Here is a 19,959-nt window from a genome sequence, read left to right as displayed (position 1 = left end):
CCCTACATATCATCTCCTCTTCACCTTTTGTGCTGTGTGTATTGTGGGGTGTGTGTGTGTGTGTGCGTGTGTGTGTTGTTGGGGAGGGGTGTTTTGCATAATAAAAGAGAGAAATAGACATGTTTAACATCACAAAGAGATCTTTTCTATCTGCCAGAGCACCATCTGGTACTTCTACACTCTTCTCTTGGGAGAGGAAACTGAGGCCTTAAGGAATCAAGTAAGAATTAGCTGTTGAATTGAAACCAGGGTTTAGGTTGTAGGATTCTTGACCCTGTGCTCTGGGTATTATCTGGATGCTGAGACCCAGATATTGGAATAGATCAGCTGGGCGCGGTGGCTCATGCCTGTAGTCTCAGCACTTTGGGAGGGCGAGGCAAGTGGATTGTTTGAGCCCAGGAGGATCACCTTAGCCTGGGAGGTTGAGACCACAGTGAGCCGTGATTGTGCCACTGCAGTCCAGTCTTGGTAACAGAGTGAGAACCTGTCTCAAAAAAAAAAAAGAATAGATCAGACCCTTCATTTCAGGACTTACCTACAGGAAGGTTATCTCCCCAGCAATTGTCCAATGTTCTAGTCAGTGTTCTATACACTGAGCTCCTTATTCCCTGTGGGGTCACAGTGTAAGCCAGTCCCCATTGGATGAGTTGTGCTCTGCTGGACCGAGTAGATATCTGTACATGGTCTTATGCAGGTGCTCTCCCAGCCATAGGAACTTGGGATCATCTGAGGAGGAGGCATCTGGTCCCAAGTCAGGCACTGGGGTCATGCACCCTATTCTGAGTGGTAATAGGGAAACATTGGAGCCTGTTCTGTTTTCTCAGGAAAGTACATAAAGGGATTGGGGCCCAGGAGCAGCTTTGGCTGCGTGACTGCCTCTGTCCTTCAGCCAAGTGCAGGCACATGACTCCCCAGTTGTCTTAACTTTTTTGGTTGCCAGGGTCACAGGATGGGGCGGGGCAGGGCGGGGGGGTACTCAATGAGTGGAGTGCCAATGTTCCAGTGAAAGGCGACTTTTATGGACTTCTTTTTCTTTTTTTTAGCAGTGGCTATTTGTAGGAGGACTGTTAAGGGCAGACCTCTGATGAGGCCTTTACTGTTCCTATAATTTCAGGAGGTTAAGGTGTCGAGCCCTGACTACCCTGAAAGGAACAGAGAGAACGTGATGGAGGACTTCCTGAAGAGAATTGAGTGCTACAAAGTTACCTACCGACCTCTTGACCCAGACAACTATGACAAGTAAGGTTTAAGGCCATGGTTTGAAGGGCCCAAGGCAAAGGTCTCATCTGGGAAAATAACCTTTCTCCCTGAGTTCTCTAACTTCCTTCTGATAATCTAGATCTATATTGTTAACATCATCCCAGAGAAATAAGGTATGGATTTGTGGCTTTTATGTGGATTGCATCTTGTACATGAAAAATTGAAGTGGTTTGTTTTTTGTTTTGCTTTGAGACAGGGTCTTGCTCTGTCACCCAGGCTGGAGTGCAGTGGCAAAATCAGAGCCCACTGCAACTGCTGCCCCCTGGGCTCAGGTGATCCTCCCACCTCAGCCTTCTGAGTAGCTGAGACCACAGGTGTGCACCACCATGCCCGGCTATTTTTTTTTTTTTTTTATTTGTAGTAAAGATAGAGTTTCCCCATGTTGGCCAGGCTGGTCTTGAACTGCTGAGCTCAAGTGATCCACCGCCTCGGCCTCCCAAAGTGCTGGGATTACAGGTATGAGTCACTGTGCCTGGCCGGAAGTGTTTTTTATCATCAATTTTTTTTCTCTCTCTAGTCTCTAGTGCATGATTTCCTCAATCTCAGTATTATTGGCACTTTGAACTGGGTAATTCTTTGTTGTAGGAGCTGTCCTGTGCATTGTAGGATGTTTAGCGGCTTCCCTGGCCTTTGCCCACTAGATGCCAGTAACACCTCCAAGCTGTGACAACCAAAATGTCTCCAGACATGGCAGATGTTCCCCGGGGGGGGCACAGTCATCCCTGGTTGAGAATCACTGCTCCATATCTGAATGGGGGTGTTCTAGGATACCCTTTGGAGTTGTGTCATCAGTTTTTAAAGTTTATATAGATTATATGATATTTTACATATATTAATGCTTGTGTGTATATCATGCATATTATAGCATAACACATTATATATATTATGTATTGCATATTTTTTCTATCTATCTCTCTATCTCTCTCTATATATATATAAAACATGCAAAGCCCTCAAGAACATGCCTGACTCAGAGAAATGTCTGATCAATGCCAGCTGTCGTTACTATGGAAGCATTTGTTGGCAGTATGGTATAGACTATAGATTAACTTGTCATGTGTGAGGTATATGAGCCATAACAGAACCAAGTCCATGTTGAAGAAAGATGGTGGACACATGGAAATCTGCAAGAATGTGGCCTCATGAAAGAGCATGCATTCAGGGCAGTTAGCAGCTCTATTTATATAATACAGACCTGCAGCCAAGCAAATGGCACATTTAATGTGCATGGCACACTTAATACAGTGGTCTGTTTAATGTTTTGAGCCTTTCAGTTCCTTCAAGTGGGTTTCCCAGAATCGCCTTAATTCAGAGGCTGAAAACCACCTCTAGATATGCATAAAAGTATTCTTCAGTTGGAACAAAGTCCCACCTAGAAAAACATACAGAAGATCTGCATATATATACATGTGTATGTTTGTATATGTTATCTCTGGTAGTAGGGTGATGTATGATTTGCATCCTTCCATCATTTTTTCCTGATTTTTTGATTTAAAATAAGCACTTATGACTTTTTTTTTGAGATGGAGTCTCTCGCTCTTGTTGCCCAGGCTGGAGTGCAGTGGCGTGATCTCAGCTCACTGCAACCTCCCCCTTCCTGGGTTCAAGCAATTCTCCTGCCTCAGCCTCCTGAGTAGCTGGGATTACAGGCACCCGCCACCATGCCTGGCTAATTTTTGTATTTTTAGTAGAGATGGGCTTTCACCATGTTGGCCAGGCTGCTCTCAAACTCCTGATCTCCTGATCCACCTGCCTTGGCCTCCCAAAGTGCTAGGATTACAGGCATGAGCCACCACGTCCAGCCACACTTATGACTTTTATAAAGAGAACAATCTCATGTTGGCTTCAAAGCAAGCAATGTCTGAAAGTGTCTTTGAGAGAAGTGTGATTAGGTAGATGCAGGGAGTGTATAGACATTTCTGTCTGTGCTTCTGCTGCCTCTTCCCTTCCCCTCATTGCTCGTCATGCCATATTCTGGCCAGGTCTTAACTGCCTCAAAAGGGGCGTATTCTTCTCACCAAATTTTGGGCTTAGCAAAATCTTCAGGTCACCTAGTCTAGCCCCCGATGGGAAGCCTGAATTCTGTTTATCATATTTATCTACATTACATGTCACACTACAGGCACTGAGGAAATGGTACGAACTTACTAGAAGTTCAGGAAATTGTACTTCATCTTGGTTTTAAGGAGTAATTAATCTCCTACCATTTGGTTCCATAAACGTGGGTGTGACAGAGGAGGGGAGGAAGACCAGCTGTGAACCTGCAAGTCCCTATAGAAATCCTTTTTCCTCTGATTCTTATTCTCAGATTTTCTTACCCAGGGAATTTTTTTTTTCCGTTCCTGTCCCAGGGATCTTTCTTTCATCAAGGTGATAAACGTGGGCCAGCGATTTTTAGTCAACAGAGTCCAGGACTACATCCAGAGCAAGATAGTCTACTACCTCATGAATATCCACGTCCAGCCTCGCACCATTTACCTTTGCCGGCATGGAGAAAGCGAGTTCAATCTCTTGGGGAAGATTGGGGGTGACTCTGGCCTCTCGGTGCGGGGAAAGCAGGTGAGTAATTAGTCAGCACACTGGATTTTCTAGGCTTAGAGTTAGAAGGGCATGGCTGAGGTCATCTCTTTTATCTCCTTACTTAAATCCCATTTGGACGCAGGCTGTGGTTTCATAGTCAGGCAAGTGCTCAAGGTGTGTTCTTGCTCACCGCGTCTAGCTCTGTATTGAAGTGTAGATAACTTGGACCCATTTCTGCTGTGATCATTCAACCATCAGATATTCACTGGGCACAACTTGTGTACTCAGCAATGTACAGGGTGCTCCAGTTAAAGTTCATTTCCTTTCGGGTTTATATTAACTCTGTAGCACCTTATGGATTTTGACCATGGCTATGCACATCATCCATTACAGGCCAAGTTAGCAGGCTTTGTGTGTGTGTGTGTTGAGTGTGTGTGTGTGTGTCTGTGTGTTTTCTTTTTACCCTTAATTTTCATTTTTAAACCCCAGTTTGCCCAAGCTCTAAGGAAATTTCTGGAGGAACAGGAAATAACAGACCTCAAAGTGTGGACAAGCCAGTTGAAGAGGACCATACAGACTGCTGAATCTCTCGGGGTACCCTATGAGCAGTGGAAGATTCTGAATGAGATTGATGCTGTGAGTAGGAAGCTCTGAAGGCCCAGAAAAGCCAACAAGAGTCTCGTATTCAGGCAGGAACTCTCAGAAGTCACTATTTAGACAGTTTTATCTAGGAAACTAGAACCAACAAGTAAAAACTCTGAGGAAGCTGACTCTATGGCCAGCTCGGGGGCTCAGGGAGGACAATTGCACCCCTAATCAGGGGTTTCCTGCCTGATTCAGTACCTGTGCCAATCATGGGACCCAAACCAATTTTTGAGCCAGCCTTTCTGGCACCTGGGGAAAGTAGGGCTAACAAGGACTCATTTTGTTCCTTTGTATATTTGCCTCCTGGGAAAAATAAATAGCTAACAACCCACTTCTTTGCTTTCTGCTTAGATCATTTGGTCAGCTATTCAGGAAAAGATTTTCCCAAAATTTCTCTTGGCTTTCTCTCTTCTTGAGCACAAAAATAGACATTTCTTTTTTTTTGTTTGTTTGTTTTTGTTTTTTTTTTTTGTGAGACAGAGTCTCGCTCTGTGGCCCAGGCTGGAGTACAGTGGCGCGATCTTGGCTCACTGCAACCTCTGCCTCCCGGGTTCAAGCAATTCTCTGCCTCAGCCTCCCGAGTAGCTGGGATTATAGGCACCCGCCACCACACCTGGCTAATTTTTGTAGTTTTAGGGGAGATGGGGTTTCACCATCTTGGCCAGGCTGGTCTTGAACTCCTGACCTTGTGATCCACCCACCTCGGCCACCCAAAGTGTTGGGATTACAGGCATGAGCCACCGCGCCCGGCCGACATTTCTTTTTCTTTCCTTCCTTCTACCCTTTTATTTTTCATGCAAGGTCTCCAGTCCCTTTGGTTTCCCTCCTTCTCTGCTTCCTGTTCCTTTTAGCCTCTTGACTTTCTTGACCTGTAAGTTCCCCCCAGTAGTAGGAGAATGTGGTAGCTTGAGCTAGAGAAGTTGCCTCCTTTCTGCAGTGGTCCTCACCTGGTGAGTCACAGACACTCTGTGACACTCTGGTCACAGGCAGCTGCAATACATGAAAGGACCCAGCACAGTGCCTGGCATGTACTAAGAAACTAGCATTCTTCGATGTCATCTTCCTTATTTGTAATGGGGCAGGTGTGGTACAGTCTATCTCTTCAAGCCAGCTTCAAGTGGCTTTTTGCAGGGTGTGTGTGAAGAGATGACCTATGCAGAGATTGAGAAACGGTACCCAGAAGAGTTTGCACTTCGAGATCAAGAGAAGTATCTGTATCGATATCCTGGTGGGGAGGTAAGACGCCCCTGTCATATAAAGTGACTGCCTAGACCCTTGCTGAGGGTTTAGCTTTAATTTGGGGGAAGGATTGAATGTGATTTGGAGGGTCTAGGCATCATTTATCTTCCTTCCATTGGGTCATTTTGGTTTCATTCAGCTTAGACAATCGAATGCCTCATTAATTGTTAAGATTCCCAGGGATAAGGGTGACAAGGCATCGTCTGTTCACTATGTTTTAGAATCAACACAATCATTTTTACTTCTTTTTTTCCTTGTACTCTCTCAATCCCACCCCCACATAAGTAAGTGGAGTCACCAAGTAAATATATGGGATAGGAATTATTTCCCTATCATCTTGAGTGTTTTAGGCTATTTCCTTGTCTAAGTGGCTTCCATACTCTAGGGATGTGTGAGGCAAAAGGAAATAAAACTGAATGGCAGAGGTACAGGAAACCCCTAGTTGTCTCTTGTTGTCTCACTGCCTGTATTAATCTGTGGGAAGAAAAAACACACATACACAGGTTGAAGTCACACTTCCTCTTCTTAACCTGTAGTTTTCTTGGTCTAAATATTGCTTTTGAAAGATCTGAGTTTTCTCAAGAGATACCAGGGCTGGGGGCAGTTAGCAGGTGATATAAACTCACTGAGCCTCCAGGAGGAAAGACAGCTGAGAAAGAAGAAGTGGCCCTTAGTCTCCAAGGTCCAGCCACTGACTTGGCTGCCAGCTTGCACCTGGGCTCCTGCCAGCCTGCCCCATTTCCCTCCACAGTCATACCAGGACCTGGTGCAGCGGCTGGAGCCTGTCATCATGGAGCTGGAACGTCAGGGCAATGTCCTCGTCATCTCCCACCAGGCTGTCATGCGCTGTCTCCTGGCCTACTTCTTGGATAAGGGCGCAGGTGCCTTTGAGGGAGGGGCTGGGAGACACATCCAGCGGGAGAGGGCTGGACTTGCAGTGGCACCAGGATTCCTGGGAAACAGACCTCCCTGTCTCCGCTCAAATTAGAGTACTTTCTCCAGACAGCAGTGTGGGGCTCCCAGCAGCCACTGAGTCAATGACTTGCTGAGTTCACTCTGTGGCTACGAAAGCTTCCAATGGAGAGTGGCTGCTGCTGGTGCTCCTTGATCCTGCCTGGCTCAAGGGCCAGTGTCACGCTGACACTGCTGGCAGCATCGCGACAGTGGTTGAATATTCCCAGCCTGCCACGCTGCCTACTAGGAGGGTGGTATTTTAGGAGCAGCAGTTGTTTCTGGGTAAGGGCAGTAAGAAGGTGCCGTTGCCTTCTTCCATACTTCCCTTCCCGATCTTCAGGAGCTCCTGGGAAACCTGCATTGTGGACGCTGAGCGTAGCATCCTGAGCTGCTGGGAAGCTGTTGTGGTCAGACCTTATTGGCCTTTGCTATACCCACGTGACCCCCTTCCATTGGGCTCTCTGGCTACAGTACTTCTTCCTGTTTTTGCCTGCATGGAAGGATCTAAGATGGCCTTATTTCCTTCCTTAGCCACTCAGAAGGTTGGGTGGCTTTGTGGTCTGGGGTTTAAGGGAGAAGTTGTACAACTCTAAGAGGTGGTCAGAGTAAGGGAAACTCATTATGAGCTCTGTAGATTCTTTCTTCCACTAACTTGACCTTACTCCATAATACTAAGAGACTTCCCTCACCTGGTCTTTCTGTTTTCAGATGAGCTGCCATACTTGAGATGCCCTCTCCATACCATCTTCAAACTTACTCCTGTGGCCTACGGTAACTATGCACATAGGGGCTGGCGGGAGCTGGGAATTGAGGAAGGTCAGAATTTTCTCTGAAGTTTGTCTAGAGTTCAGTTTCATTATCTCTGTATACCAGGGAAGCTCCATCAGTGCCTTCTGTTTTGAAAGGGATGTATGCATGACTGTGTGTATTGCAGAATGTGTACATTCCTTTGTGGTATACTTTCCCATAACTAAGGAATTTTCCATTGAACCTTTTTCTTTAAGTCCTCTCTTTCCTCTGTTTTCTCAGGGTGCAAAGTGGAAACAATTAAACTTAACGTGGAGGCTGTGAACACGCACCGTGACAAGCCAACTGTAAGTATTTTCCCATGATGAACACGCCAGTTTCCTTGCCACCTTGAGTCTTTGAAGCTCTGACATCAAGAGTCTGGGGTTTCTTTTATGTACAAAAGGGAAACAGATTCAGAACTTATGTCCAACGTAGTTTGGTACATCTGAAACTGATGTTGGAATTATTATTTTTTTTAAATTAGTGCCACTTTCATGAGTCTTAACCTTGAATGTTGGCTCCTGGAAATTCAATTAAATATGGGAAGTGTTTGGCTGAAGTGAAATGCAAATTACTACCCCCCTCCAACCCCAAGTGTCCCTTTAGAAAGCAGAATCCACAGGAGCCTATAAGGTGGGGGTCAAGAGGTGTAGGTTCATTCCTAGGTCTGTCCCTGGTAATCTGTGTGGTCTTCAATAAGCCCCTTCCTTTCTTTGGGTCTTTTTCCTGCTTTGGAATGTTATGCTCAAGGAGCTTCTCCCTTGTAGCTCCCTGATGCTAGGAGGCCAGGCCATGGGCCGTGCCCTGTGAGGGACCCTGTGTGCAGAGGAGCAGGAGTGAGGGAAGCTGTTGTGGTTACAAGCGCATTATTAACCTGTATGAGTGAGCTTTTGGCTTGGCTTTCATTTGTGTGGTGTCACTCCATTTCCAATCAGAACAACTTCCCCAAGAACCAAACCCCTGTAAGGATGAGAAGGAACAGCTTTACGCCTCTGTCCAGTTCGAATACAATAAGGCGTCCAAGAAATTACAGTGTTGGGAGCCGGCCCCTCAAGCCCCTCAGCCCTCTCCGTGCCCAGGACATGCAAGAAGGGGCCGACTAGCCGAAGACCCAAGTCAGCATTCCGGTGGTGTAACTGTGTGTTTCCCTCCAGCCCTGGCCTCCTGCCCTTGTCACTAATCACCAAGGAGTCATTAACTTCCTCCCTCTACCCCCACCCCTGACACTTCACCGTTAATCTTAACACAGAACATGAGGTTATGTGTTTATAGGACAACTTAAGCTGTTCTTCAGTTTGAAACATCTTTTCACCCAGGGGCAAGTTAGCAAATTGAGTCTTTTAGGACAGATTCTCAGATGGGGTGATCTGGAGGAGGAAGAAAAAGATGCACTCCCTTAGGGCTGAGCATGCCCCACACTCTTGGATCTTCTCTCTGTTGCCTGGTGTCTTCACTAATGTCCTTGTGTTGGTGAAGTGTTGGGGGATGGAGGGCGTGTGAGCAGTCGGGGGACAAAAAGTCTATTTTTCCTTCACTTTCGTCTCTTCAATGTGTGTTTTCCTCTCACTCCTTACTTGACTGCTTTCTTCCCCCACTCTCATGTCCCCTCTGGATTGTCTGGTGTAATGCATGGCATTGTGGTGTCTGTCTAGGAAGGAAGGGGTGATTGGCAAGAGACAAGTCTGGCCCAGTTGATGCTTTCTGCAGTGGGTCTAAATGGATCTGGACTGGAGGAGTCTTTCCTTTCCTTTCTCCCTTCCTCTCCAGCCAGGTCCTGCAAGGGCCAGCCCAGGCTACAGAACATCCACAGAATATCCTGGAGCTTGCAAGTAGACATAGGGTGAGAGTTCTTGCCTCCTTTCATGAGAAACAGTCCTAAGTCTTCGATGCCCTGGGGGAATCTGGCTCTGAGCATGTGGGAAATGTCTTGGTTTTTATTTTTAATTTAGAGTCAGGCCCGGGTCTTCTGAGGTCTGCAGAGTGGGGTTTAGGAGAGCAGGGTGGGCTCTAGCTCTTGCAGGGCTCTTAGAGAGCAGTCCTATCTTTTCTCCCATGGCTCTCAGGTTCTTTGCCAATTACAGCAACTTTTCCTGCCAAAGCCAGTATCCTCTGGGGCTGTTTAGAAGGGCAGTTAGATTCAAGAGTCACCACTGATGTTTGAGTTGCTCAAGGCAAGAAGCAGAGAAGAGTTCACTAAAACTGCTTATTTTTGAATAGTTTCAGCACACTCTCCTTAAGAAGAAAGAAAAATCAAAACAAAATAGTTTTTACATGAGCATTTTTTTCCCCAAATGTGGGAAAGCTTGATGATGAATTTAGTCTCTCTCATTGGAGTATTCCTTTGTTCATAAGGAGAAACTATCTCATCTTGATGTCCAGAGAAGTCCTTGGAACCCTGTGGGATCTAGCTCATAACTGTTTGTATTTCTCTATTCACTTCTGTCATTTCATTTTCTTTGTAGGGTTAAACAGAAAATCTTTAGGGAAGAAATTCTTAGCCCCTTGATGACCATGGTGGCTTATTCTCTTTCCCAATTTTGCAGGCAAAATGTACGAATATATGTATGTTTTTCTGAGAGGCAAATTGAGGGTTCTCATGGGATTTTAAAAAGAGATAGGTGACTCCCCACCTTAAAGTTATCCACTTGTCTTTTAGAGGTACCCAGTGAGAAGGAGTTAGCTATTTTCCAAGGGCGTTTTCATTTGGTAATGGAAGACTTTTTGCCGTGGTTCTCATCCAGGAGTATTCCTTAGAATCCCATTTAGAATTGTTGAATCATAAACATGCCTGTGTCCACCTTACGCTTAATACTGACTGAGAATCTCTGGGATCTGGGTCTGGACATGCATGTATTTACGTAGCTTCCCAGATGATTCTGATTCATAGCCCTGGTTAAGAACTCCACCTTAGGAAGTTAGGTGGAAAAATACTGGATAGTAGTTCCTCAGACAAAAGTGCCAGCCTAGGAATTCTGAATTCCTCATAGTCCTGAAAGGACAGTTCTTTGGGTTTGATGTTTGAGCAGATCATAATGTTAAATGATATAACCCCCTGGAAGGCAGGCTGCTGTGTTTTAGAGGGTTAATCTAGGTTCTAGTCCCATCTTTAACCCTTTACATTGCTGAGTGATGTGGAACAAATCACTGAATTAAATAATTGTCTCTAGATAGCAACTGGGGATTTTAAGCACCCTGGAGAGAGGTGCAGACCCTGCAGGATGATAAAGATTGTCACTGGCAACTGACTCCTGACCCCGAGTCCTTTACTCATATGTCCCAAGGAGGATACCATAGCCAGCTTCTAAAGGTTGCTTACCTAGATTCTTCTCAAAATTGTGTCCAAGATGTTAAGTAACCTGCTATTCCTGTTTAGTGGTTACATAACATGTACTTAGTGTCTTTGTGGCGCTTTGGGCTGGTGGGGGCAGGGATAGGGAAAAGATACACAGAAGTGGAAGAAAAGGTCCTTGCCCAGAGGAAGGTTATTTTAAGAGACAGGACATGTAATTTATAACAAATGGACATTTGCAATATAGCAACAGTCTGAGTCTAGAAGTGTTCACCATCACATCGCTTCTCCTGACTTTTCTGTTGTCCTATGGCTATAAGACTACAAGGATTGGGGGATGGGGATGCCCCCACCACCACCAATGTGAGAAAGAGATATGGTTGGGGAGGCGTGTTTGGCACTTTTACAAGGTTGCATTGTCTACATTTGCTTGGATGGTGGCATCTGTAGCCCAAATGGGCATTCAGTCTTTTCTTCTGCTGTGAGGTGAGAGTAATTCAGAACTAATGAATGAGAAGAGGGAACACTTTGATCCACAGACTTTGGATTAACACTGTACCTACTCTTAGCAAAAGGGGACTTCTCTAACAAGCTAGCATTGTGTTAACCTGCCATTAACCCCAGCGTTACAGACAGGTCACTGGGTGTTCATTCTGGCTCTCAGCCTGCTGTTATTTCCCCACTCTCCCCCGTGCTAGTTTGCTTTCTCCAGAAGAGGAGCTGAGGTGGTCTTATCCTCAGATAGGACATGAGAAATAGGAATTTGGCAAGCAAGGTCTTCAGCATCCTTTAGTTTCTAAAGCAAGATCCCTTCAGAGAAGTCCAGCAGGAAGAAGCCAGGAGAATGTGGGATGGAAAAGAGCTCTTACTCCAAATTTTAGAGAAGTTTCATTTCTACTTCTCATCTTTTCTCTCCTGGTCTTCCTACTTGAATGCATGTTGGTAGTCTGTATACATTGCTATGATTGTGTCTATCACAAGTCCTACAAAATAAAAATGGACTTAAAAGTACTGTCTGCTGAGGCTATAAGTTTTGTTTTGTGAGAAATAGGTAAAGACATTAGCATTTAATCTACTGGAATAAGCTGGTTGCTGTGGCTTATACCTGTAGTCCCAGATACTTGCGAGGCTGAGGCAGGAGAATCACTTGAGACCAGCCTGGGCAATATAGTGAGACCTCACCTCTAAAAGAATTTTTTTTTAATTTACTTGTCTAAAGTGGGGAAAGGGAAATTATTCTGTTTTCTTATTCTTGCTTCAAGTCTATGACAGATTTGAAAGAGAATTCTAAAGCAGATTTAGAGAACCTGCTTCTCTTCTTATCTCCTAATCCCTAAATTGGAATTTAGCTCTTATCTGTATTATTGTTTTGTTTTGGTAAAGGGATGATTTTTACATTGAGTTGTAAAGTAGAATAAGAAAAGCTTCTAAAAACTTGCATTGTGCTAGGGATCTGCCCTATATCTTTGCCTCTGGTGTTTTGTTGTTGTTATTGTTTGTTTGTTTCCGAAGAAGTTGGAGTTAAGGACACAATATATTTGTACCCCTAGACTGAATGGGTGAGTATTCCATATGAGGATCTGGGTAATCCTCTTTGCAACCCACATTTGGTCTTCAGAGACACTGGCATTTTGAAGAAACATATGATATATCTGTTTGGAAATAAATTCATCTATGTTACTTTTTTTTTTTTTTTTTTGCGTGAGTCGGAGATCTTAATTGACAGAAACTCATTGGTGGTTGGAGTGGCCAATGGGCAAGGGAAAAAGTATCCAGTAATCAGAAGAATTGTATCTGGGTTATGTAATCTTATGCACATTCCATTGTCTTTGCCAAGCCCAGAAGCCATGTTGTGTTCACTGTTAAGAAATTTGATAGATTTACCCAGCTTTTCTATGTGTTTTGACTTATCGAAAATATGTAACAACTGAGTCAGGTTGCAACACTGGTGGGGTAGAATTGACTTTCCCTGAAGGTGACACAGATATCAGAAGCGTGTCCAGGGATTTAATTTAGACCCATACTGTCCAGGAGACTGTCTCTAGTTGGATCTCTGTGCTGACTGACTGACAGACAGACTTTAGTGTCTGTGTGCTGACTGACAGACTCTAGTAGAGTCTATATGTTGACCAACTGATAGACTAGTAGGATCTGTGTGTTGACTGACTCTAGTAGGGTCTGTTTGTCACTGACAGACTCTAGTAGTGTCTGTGTATTGACTGACTGACAGACTCTAGTAGTGTCTGTGTATTGACTGACTGACAGACTCTAGTAGTGTCTGTGTATTGACTGACTGACAGACTCTAGTAGTATCTGTGTGCTGACTGATAGATAGACTAGTAAAATCTGGGAGTTGCCTAACGGTCTAGGGTCTGTAAGCTGAAGTCTGCCTGCTTTCTGATTGTACCCATTGAAGTGTATGTACATTATGGTAATTCTCTGTCTATTAAATGTGTCTAACAAAGAAAGGAATTAAGCACTCCACATGTTTTCTTTATAGGGGAGTTCTGTACACTATGATTTTAAATAGATATTTCTTATATAGTAGTGGCCAAATTCTCATTATTTTGTACAAGATAAAGGTTATACATCATTTTTATGGTATTTTGTGAACTCAGCTAAGGGAATGCCTATTCAGAGCCTGGAGTTGTTACCTTTACTTGAAGTCACCTCGTCCAGTCCCCTGCTTTAGGGCAGGACTTCAGTTCCGCTGTTCGTTTCTGAAGCTTCTGTGTCCCCAGCTTACCCTGTTCTGGAATGTTGTATTCCACTGGACAGGGCTGCTATTTTTAGTCAGCCATGCATTTGGATTTTACGCTTAATCTAGTAAGTAAAAACGAGAAGAAAATTTGGTATTTAAAAATTGATTTTAAGGGTTGGCAAAAGTATTCTTTCCAGTAAGCCTTTCACTGGATATCTGTGACCAATGTTTACCTACACAATGTTTTTGTATCTGAATTGCTTATGTACGTTTTTTATTATGTTGACCTAACAAGAAAATCAACTTATGCTGGTATGGTGATGGTTTTGCTATGGCAAAAGCAAAGGGCTGATCATACATGGTGCCCTTTGGGAAGGGGGATGGTGTGGGGCTGAGCACCTCTGGGTTGAATGGGAATGGGTCAGATTGGGAAGCCTAGGAATAGAGTTCTACTGCAGATTTCCTAGGCACTGCTCTGTTGAAATAGGAACATAAGTCTTTAGCAATATTCTGACTTAATTGGGTGGCATTGATAACAAAGTATGCCACTCAGATCCATTTAAAGTGTGCATAACTGTATTTGAAATGTGTTTTTGTGTGTGTGTGTGTAGAATGGGTAAATAAAATTGTTGAGTAACTTGAACCTATCAGAAGGCTTCTGGGTTTTTTGTTTAGTATTTTCAGTTGTGTTTCCCGTTCCTTCCCCACCCCTAAAATTTTGCCTCATGCTGCACAAGGATTCAGACTCAGACAAGCCAACAGAAGTTCGCGCTGTAATTGCAGACCATGGTGTAGCCATGGCTCTCTTCTGCCACCTTCTGGGGAAAATAGGAAGAACACTATGGAAAGCACATGAACTTCAACAGTTGTGTGTACCTGTTGGCACTTATATAAGAATTAAGAAGCAATTACATTTCACTGCACTGTGCAGTAATTCCCATTAGCAACATGTAACTCATATTATCTATTATAAAGAAAACTTTTGGAGATTTTTTAGCACTTAGTGGACTGCTGTTCCTAAAATGTGATTTGCCCATTTCTGAAGAGATTATGGTCCAGGGTATAAAACAGCATTTAATTTTTTTTGAGACAGGAAATACAGATGGGATTGTTTTACCATTCTCATGCCTTATTCCTTGTTACCTTAACAAAGACCAGAAGCTCATTAGAAATGCAGAATCCCAGGCCCCATCCCAGACCTCCGGAGTCAGAATCCTCATTTTACCAGGACCACCAGGGGATTCATATGCACATTTAACATTTGAGAAGCACTGTTCTAGGGGAAAAATTTCCCACGAGGTAAAATGTTAGATGCCAGTTAATGGGAAGAAGTTGATCTGCTCTGATGACTGGTTTCAGAATGGACTCGTGTAGCTAAAATAGTAGGGACCCTCCTCAGAAGCCAAGTAGCCCCTGACTACAGTGTCGCTTTATTGGCATGGTCTTTTGGCTGACATAGCCTACACGATCTCCTTCTACCAGAGGGATCCTGACAGCTCCTGCTTCATATCTTGGGTATGTAGCTTATGGTCCAGGTCTGAAAGGAGTGCCTGGTCCAATATGGTCATGAGGTCAGCTCTTCAGGGAAAGAAGACCAATGACTATGCCATTCGAGTAGTCAAGGTGTGTGTGTAGGCACGCCACTGTGTTCATGCATGTGTATGGATGTGGGGATGGGGAGGTTGAGGGAGGAGGGAAGGCAGGGGAAGGATTCTGTTCTACTTTTATGTTCACTGCTTGGCGGTGCTGTAATAGCTTTGTGTCTATTCCTCTCTGGCTTGTAGGCAGCAGAGACCACACTGGCTGTGCGCAGACGCCCCTCTGCAGCGTCCCTCATGTTGCCTTGCTAATGATGTGGATGTTCAGGCCTCACCTCTCCAAACGACTGGGATCTAATGAAAAGCTTGGGATGTCAGCTCCACAGAGGCGAGAACAGGAAGTTAAGTGGGAACTGGACTTTGGGGGCCACCAAAACGAGGCCTGGAGAAACGTCACCATATTTCCTCCCCTCCTGCCTAATGGGAATATCAGTTACACTGAAAAATTTAACTTCCCTGTGCCTCAAAACATTTAGCAACCTGAACCAGTGACTTTTTTTCATCTCTTTGTTGGGTTTGGTCCAAGTTGGTCAATCTCATTCTGTATAGACATTTAGCATCCTACCTGTGACTGTCTGCATCCTTTGCTGGCTCTTTTTTGCCCAAAGTGCAAATGCACTTCTTCAGATTTACTTTTCAAGTGAGAAGGTAAGAGCTGGTCTCTGCCACTGTTCCAGGCGAGCAGACTAGAGTCTAATATACATATGCTAGCAGTTACCATTTGCCACATTGGAAGCAAGAGACAAATCACCAGGTGAATGGAGGGTCTTCTGAGAAATTCAGTCCCTAAAACATCTCTTCTGTTTTGATAGAAGAACAGTGTCAGTAGCAACCTTTTCATTTAGAGAAGTTTTTCTTGTTCCAGGCTCTTCAGGACAGGATCTGACTGCAAGACTCCCCAAAATGGGTACCCATCTTCTAAGTTCCCTTTTGTAGCTACTGTACTTTTGACTTCATGCATGTGCCTCTCATGCATCAAGATGGGGCTGATGTGGTTCTCCCGGGTGGTTGGGAATGTGGGCTAGAGAGAAAAGTAGAGTGCCGTTTGTATCACGTGAGTAAGTCAAGAAAGCTCCTTGAGAATCAGCCTGATCAGGGAGTGTTTTGGCTTCGGAACAGGTGGAAGGAGACATGCCCCTCTGTGGGGTCTGTCACCATGATACAGTCCTTGAGAGAGCTGTGGCTGTGACTTGGAGGGCAGTAGTCTCCTGATACCTGCCTCTTGGCCACTGGTCACTATTGTGGTCACTGGTCTCTCATATAAAAGTGAGGGTGGCGGGGTCATGGACCAGCACCTCAGTGCATTAGTCATTCGCTTTTCCTTGCAGACAAATCAGATAACTTTTCCCCAGTGATTGTCAAATGTATGAATGTATCTCTGTAAATGTGGTTTTGACATGTCACTGTTACTGAAGGAGAGTATGGAATCCCCACAGGATATTGTATCTTGCAAGGAAAGTCTATTTTTTTAAAGAATAGTATGTTTTTAGCTTTACTTTTCTTTCTTTTCCTTTTCACTCAAATGCTCACTTGCTGGGCAAAAGCGTGAGTAGCAAGAAAAGTAACGAAATGTAGCTTTTCTCAAATGGTTCTTTTATACTGTGGATGATACAGGACTCTGTTACCTAAGATGTGATGAGCTGGGCTGCAGGCGGTTCAGCATCCAGCAACTAGGAGCTGCTTTTCTACATACACAGCTGCCTTCAGGAAGGCTCCTTACCCTGTAGCAGATGATTTTCATCTGGCTGCCTACCGCATGCTGTACTATAATGATTTTGTTGTGATATGGATTTCTCTCTGCATCAAAAACTGTCTTTTGATGATCAGACAATGTTTATATTTAGTTATTTATTCTATCCATGTAAGGCATTTTTGAGTTTTCATGTCACTGTTTGCATGTATTTAATCAGAATGTAATATAATTTATGTTGTCAGGTTTTTTGTTTGTTTGTTTTTGTAGAAATTTAGGTAGTTAGAGCTTTTAAGTGTAATGTCATATTAACTTAAGTTAAATTTCCAGAATGTAGATATCTGTCTTCTGTAAAAGGAAAATAACGATGTTAAGGGACAGTGAATTTTTTTTGAATACTTTGTTTCTCATTGATTTTTATTGTAAGTGTAAACCAAGAGATGCATTTCTCTGGAGAAATGTTTATCTCCTGGATTAATAAAATCATGCTAAAATATGCGAGTAATATGTATGGCTTTTGTAATAAGAAAATACAATAAAATTATTTTTAATTAAAAATGCAATTAATTTTTAAGGTAACACATGAAAAGATAACATTTGGTACATTATACGTATGCAAAATATTAATAACATTGTCTAAAATGTGTTTGAAACTAGCTTCTTTAAGATGATTTTCAAATTATCAGATTATATGTATATTTCCAACTAGTGATTTTAACCAGTTCAAGTTCCACCAGCATTTCAAAATGATATCAGTAAGAATGTGACTACCATGCATTATTGACATCCTAGAGTTTCATTTATTTATTTAACAAATATTTAGCGACTACCTGTTAGTTGCCAGGCAATGACTAAAACAAAGTCCCTGACCTTTGTGTAGAGTTTATTATTGGAAAGGAAAGGTTAACAGCAGGCTTGTAACCTAACCTATCTCTTTCTACTGGGGATTCTTTCCCCCTCATGAATGACCTTGACCAAATAATGTTGGATAACGGTTACATAAATGTATATGATAAAGTAACGGAACACTCTCTTGGGGTCAGTAGCAATAGAGATAAAATGAAATGTTCATAACAACAGAGGATTTCCAAATTCTTTAAGTTCAAGGGTTCTTCTGATAGAATGAAAATGACTTATGAATTCTCCAATTTGAAAACAAGTGAGAGACAGTGGTTATATGTACTGATGAATACATTGAGCTTTAATAATCTAGCTGGTGGACTGACAGTAATGAGGATGTGGTGTCAAGGTTTAATTTCTTTGGAAATATCTCCAGGCACTTCTGCAAGTGTTCTCTAATTCAGCCATCAAGCCATCATTTGTAAAAGGCTGGGGTGTCTGGAATCATTCTCTGGGTTTTACAGAGAGGTAAATGAGCACCATTACTGAGTGACACACCTTAACACTGTCGTGATTTTTATAAAGCCAATAATATCTCAGAACAAGGTAAATGTTAAGACCCAACAGACACATGCCACACTGTTTTAAAATGTTGCTGGTAACTTAGCAAAGATACCAGCATTAGAAAATGATTACTCAGCGAGTACTTCAGTGTTGGGTGATGGTCATTATTTGCCTTTCTCCTGTAGGTTTCATTATTACACCATTTCTTAAACCTCTCCAGGGTCTTCACTTAGGACTCACTGTGAGGAGCATCAACCTTCAGGTTCACGAGCTTGCCCTGGCTATTTATTTTTTATTTTTGTAGAGATAGGGTCTCACTATGTTGCCCAAGCTGGTTTTGAACTCGGCAGGAGGTGATGAGCCCATGGGCACTTCTGTAGCAGTCTGACAGTGGCCCATCACCAAGGTTTATGGTCTCTAGAAGTATTTTGCACCATCTAAACTTCATTCATTCTCTTGAACTCATTTGAGAATTTGACATGCTAAGGACTCTCTACCCAGAAAAAGGTTGACACATAGGTTTTGCATACAGTTTAGGTAGGTCATGACCTGAAACCCATTCTTGGACCTCAGGGTAGGAAACAGGAGCTATGTAATACTGTCCGTACTGTCTTGTCCATTTCTCTCCTTTAACATGTAAAAGAAAAAATAATACAGTGACATGCATTTGATACTATTTAAGCAGAGGAGGGGAATATATGATGTACTGGAATTTTTTTACTGCACACTGGGATATTTAAGAACGTGGTTTTTAATGACATAGCATACTGTAATCATGGAGAGTAGTATTTTCTTTCTCTTAAAAACATCAAAGCACGGTCTTCTTTTATTCTCATCAAGCCAATGTCAGCTGCATTCCTTCAGCCCTTTACAGGCAGAACAACTACTCTTCTGAATTCCCAAAGGCATTTAAATGCCTTTTTGGTTGTATGCAACACTCTACCTGTGAAAATCAGATTAGATTCTATAGGAGAGTTTCTCTGCAATTAAGCAAAATAATTTCAGAAGCATAGGAACACTTGGGAAGCAGCGTTGCAGCTCTCATGGGGTCTATTCTCAACAAGTTTAATGCCCTTCACTGAACATCCAGCCTACTTTCAGAGAATAACTTGTTTATCCATTTGGGTTTCCTTCATTACTGATATGTTTGCCTCATCATTGACATTCAGTTTTCACTTCCTAGGTTCTCTCCTCTTTCATCCATTGTCTTTGTAGAATTTATGGATGGGAAGGGAAACTGTGTCAGAGTATGCTTTAATAAAGTCTGTTAAATATTCTTTTCTGAATTTAAATTCCTGAGTCATTTCACTCAAACTCTGTTTCATGTTAGAGTTGGTTTCAGCTGTGGATTTCAGTAAATCTAAAATAACATCTCCATGGGCACATTGGTTCAGGCCGGTAATCTCAGCTCTTTGGGAGGCTGAAGCGGGAGGATTACCTGAGGCTATGAGTTCAAAACCAGCTTGGGCAATGTAATGAGACCCCATCTCTACAAAAATAAAAAATAAATCAGCCAGGAACGGTGGTGCGCCTGTAGTCCTACCTACTCGGGAGGCTGAAGCAGGAGAATTGATTGAGCCTGGGAGTTTGACGCTGCAGTGAGCTATGATCATGCTACTGCACTCCAGCCTGGATGACAGAGTAAGACTCTCTCTCTCTCTCTTTCTGTCTCTCGCTCAAAAAGAACAATGTGTTGGATTCTACTTCATAGAGGAAGGTGGCTACTCCAGTTGCAGAAAACATGTTTACGCTCTGGCCAGCAGGAAGGAAGAAGGCAACAGGACATAACAGCTTCTTTTAAGGATATTTCCCTTCTCATGTAACCCATAAATATATACACCTACTGTAAAGTTAAAAATTAAAACAAATA

The 19,959-nt window shown here is 43.2% G+C and overlaps 1 protein-coding gene across 15 annotated transcripts in view; it reads left to right on the top strand.

Annotated features, from left to right (window-relative positions):
• PFKFB2 (6-phosphofructo-2-kinase/fructose-2,6-biphosphatase 2) overlaps positions 1 to 17,243 on the top strand; it is a 29,908-nt gene extending 12,665 nt beyond the window's left edge. For 9 of the 15 annotated variants that reach the window (XM_063613623.1, XM_063613625.1, XM_063613622.1 and 6 more), the window contains 8 exons: positions 1,115 to 1,239; positions 3,612 to 3,819; positions 4,270 to 4,416; positions 5,557 to 5,661; positions 6,416 to 6,545; positions 7,327 to 7,389; positions 7,648 to 7,712; positions 8,343 to 14,044. In XM_063613623.1, coding sequence (XP_063469693.1) covers positions 1,115 to 1,239; positions 3,612 to 3,819; positions 4,270 to 4,416; positions 5,557 to 5,661; positions 6,416 to 6,545; positions 7,327 to 7,389; positions 7,648 to 7,712; positions 8,343 to 8,510 — 1,011 coding nt within the window. In that variant the 3' untranslated portion in view covers positions 8,511 to 14,044. Of the gene's footprint in view, positions 1 to 1,114; positions 1,240 to 3,611; positions 3,820 to 4,269; positions 4,417 to 5,556; positions 5,662 to 6,415; positions 6,546 to 7,326; positions 7,390 to 7,647; positions 7,713 to 8,342; positions 14,045 to 15,181 lie in introns of those variants that run through there. The other 6 variants (XM_063613628.1, XM_063613631.1, XM_063613629.1 and 3 more) reach the window with 1 other exon arrangement.
• Positions 17,244 to 19,959: the final 2,716 nt, after the last annotated feature.

Source organism: Symphalangus syndactylus, chromosome 19, assembly GCF_028878055.3.
Source record: "Symphalangus syndactylus isolate Jambi chromosome 19, NHGRI_mSymSyn1-v2.1_pri, whole genome shotgun sequence".
NCBI classification, from domain to species: domain Eukaryota; kingdom Metazoa; phylum Chordata; class Mammalia; order Primates; family Hylobatidae; genus Symphalangus; species Symphalangus syndactylus.
Note: the sequence above shows the minus strand (reverse complement) of the source record. Positions and strands in the feature narration are given on the sequence as shown.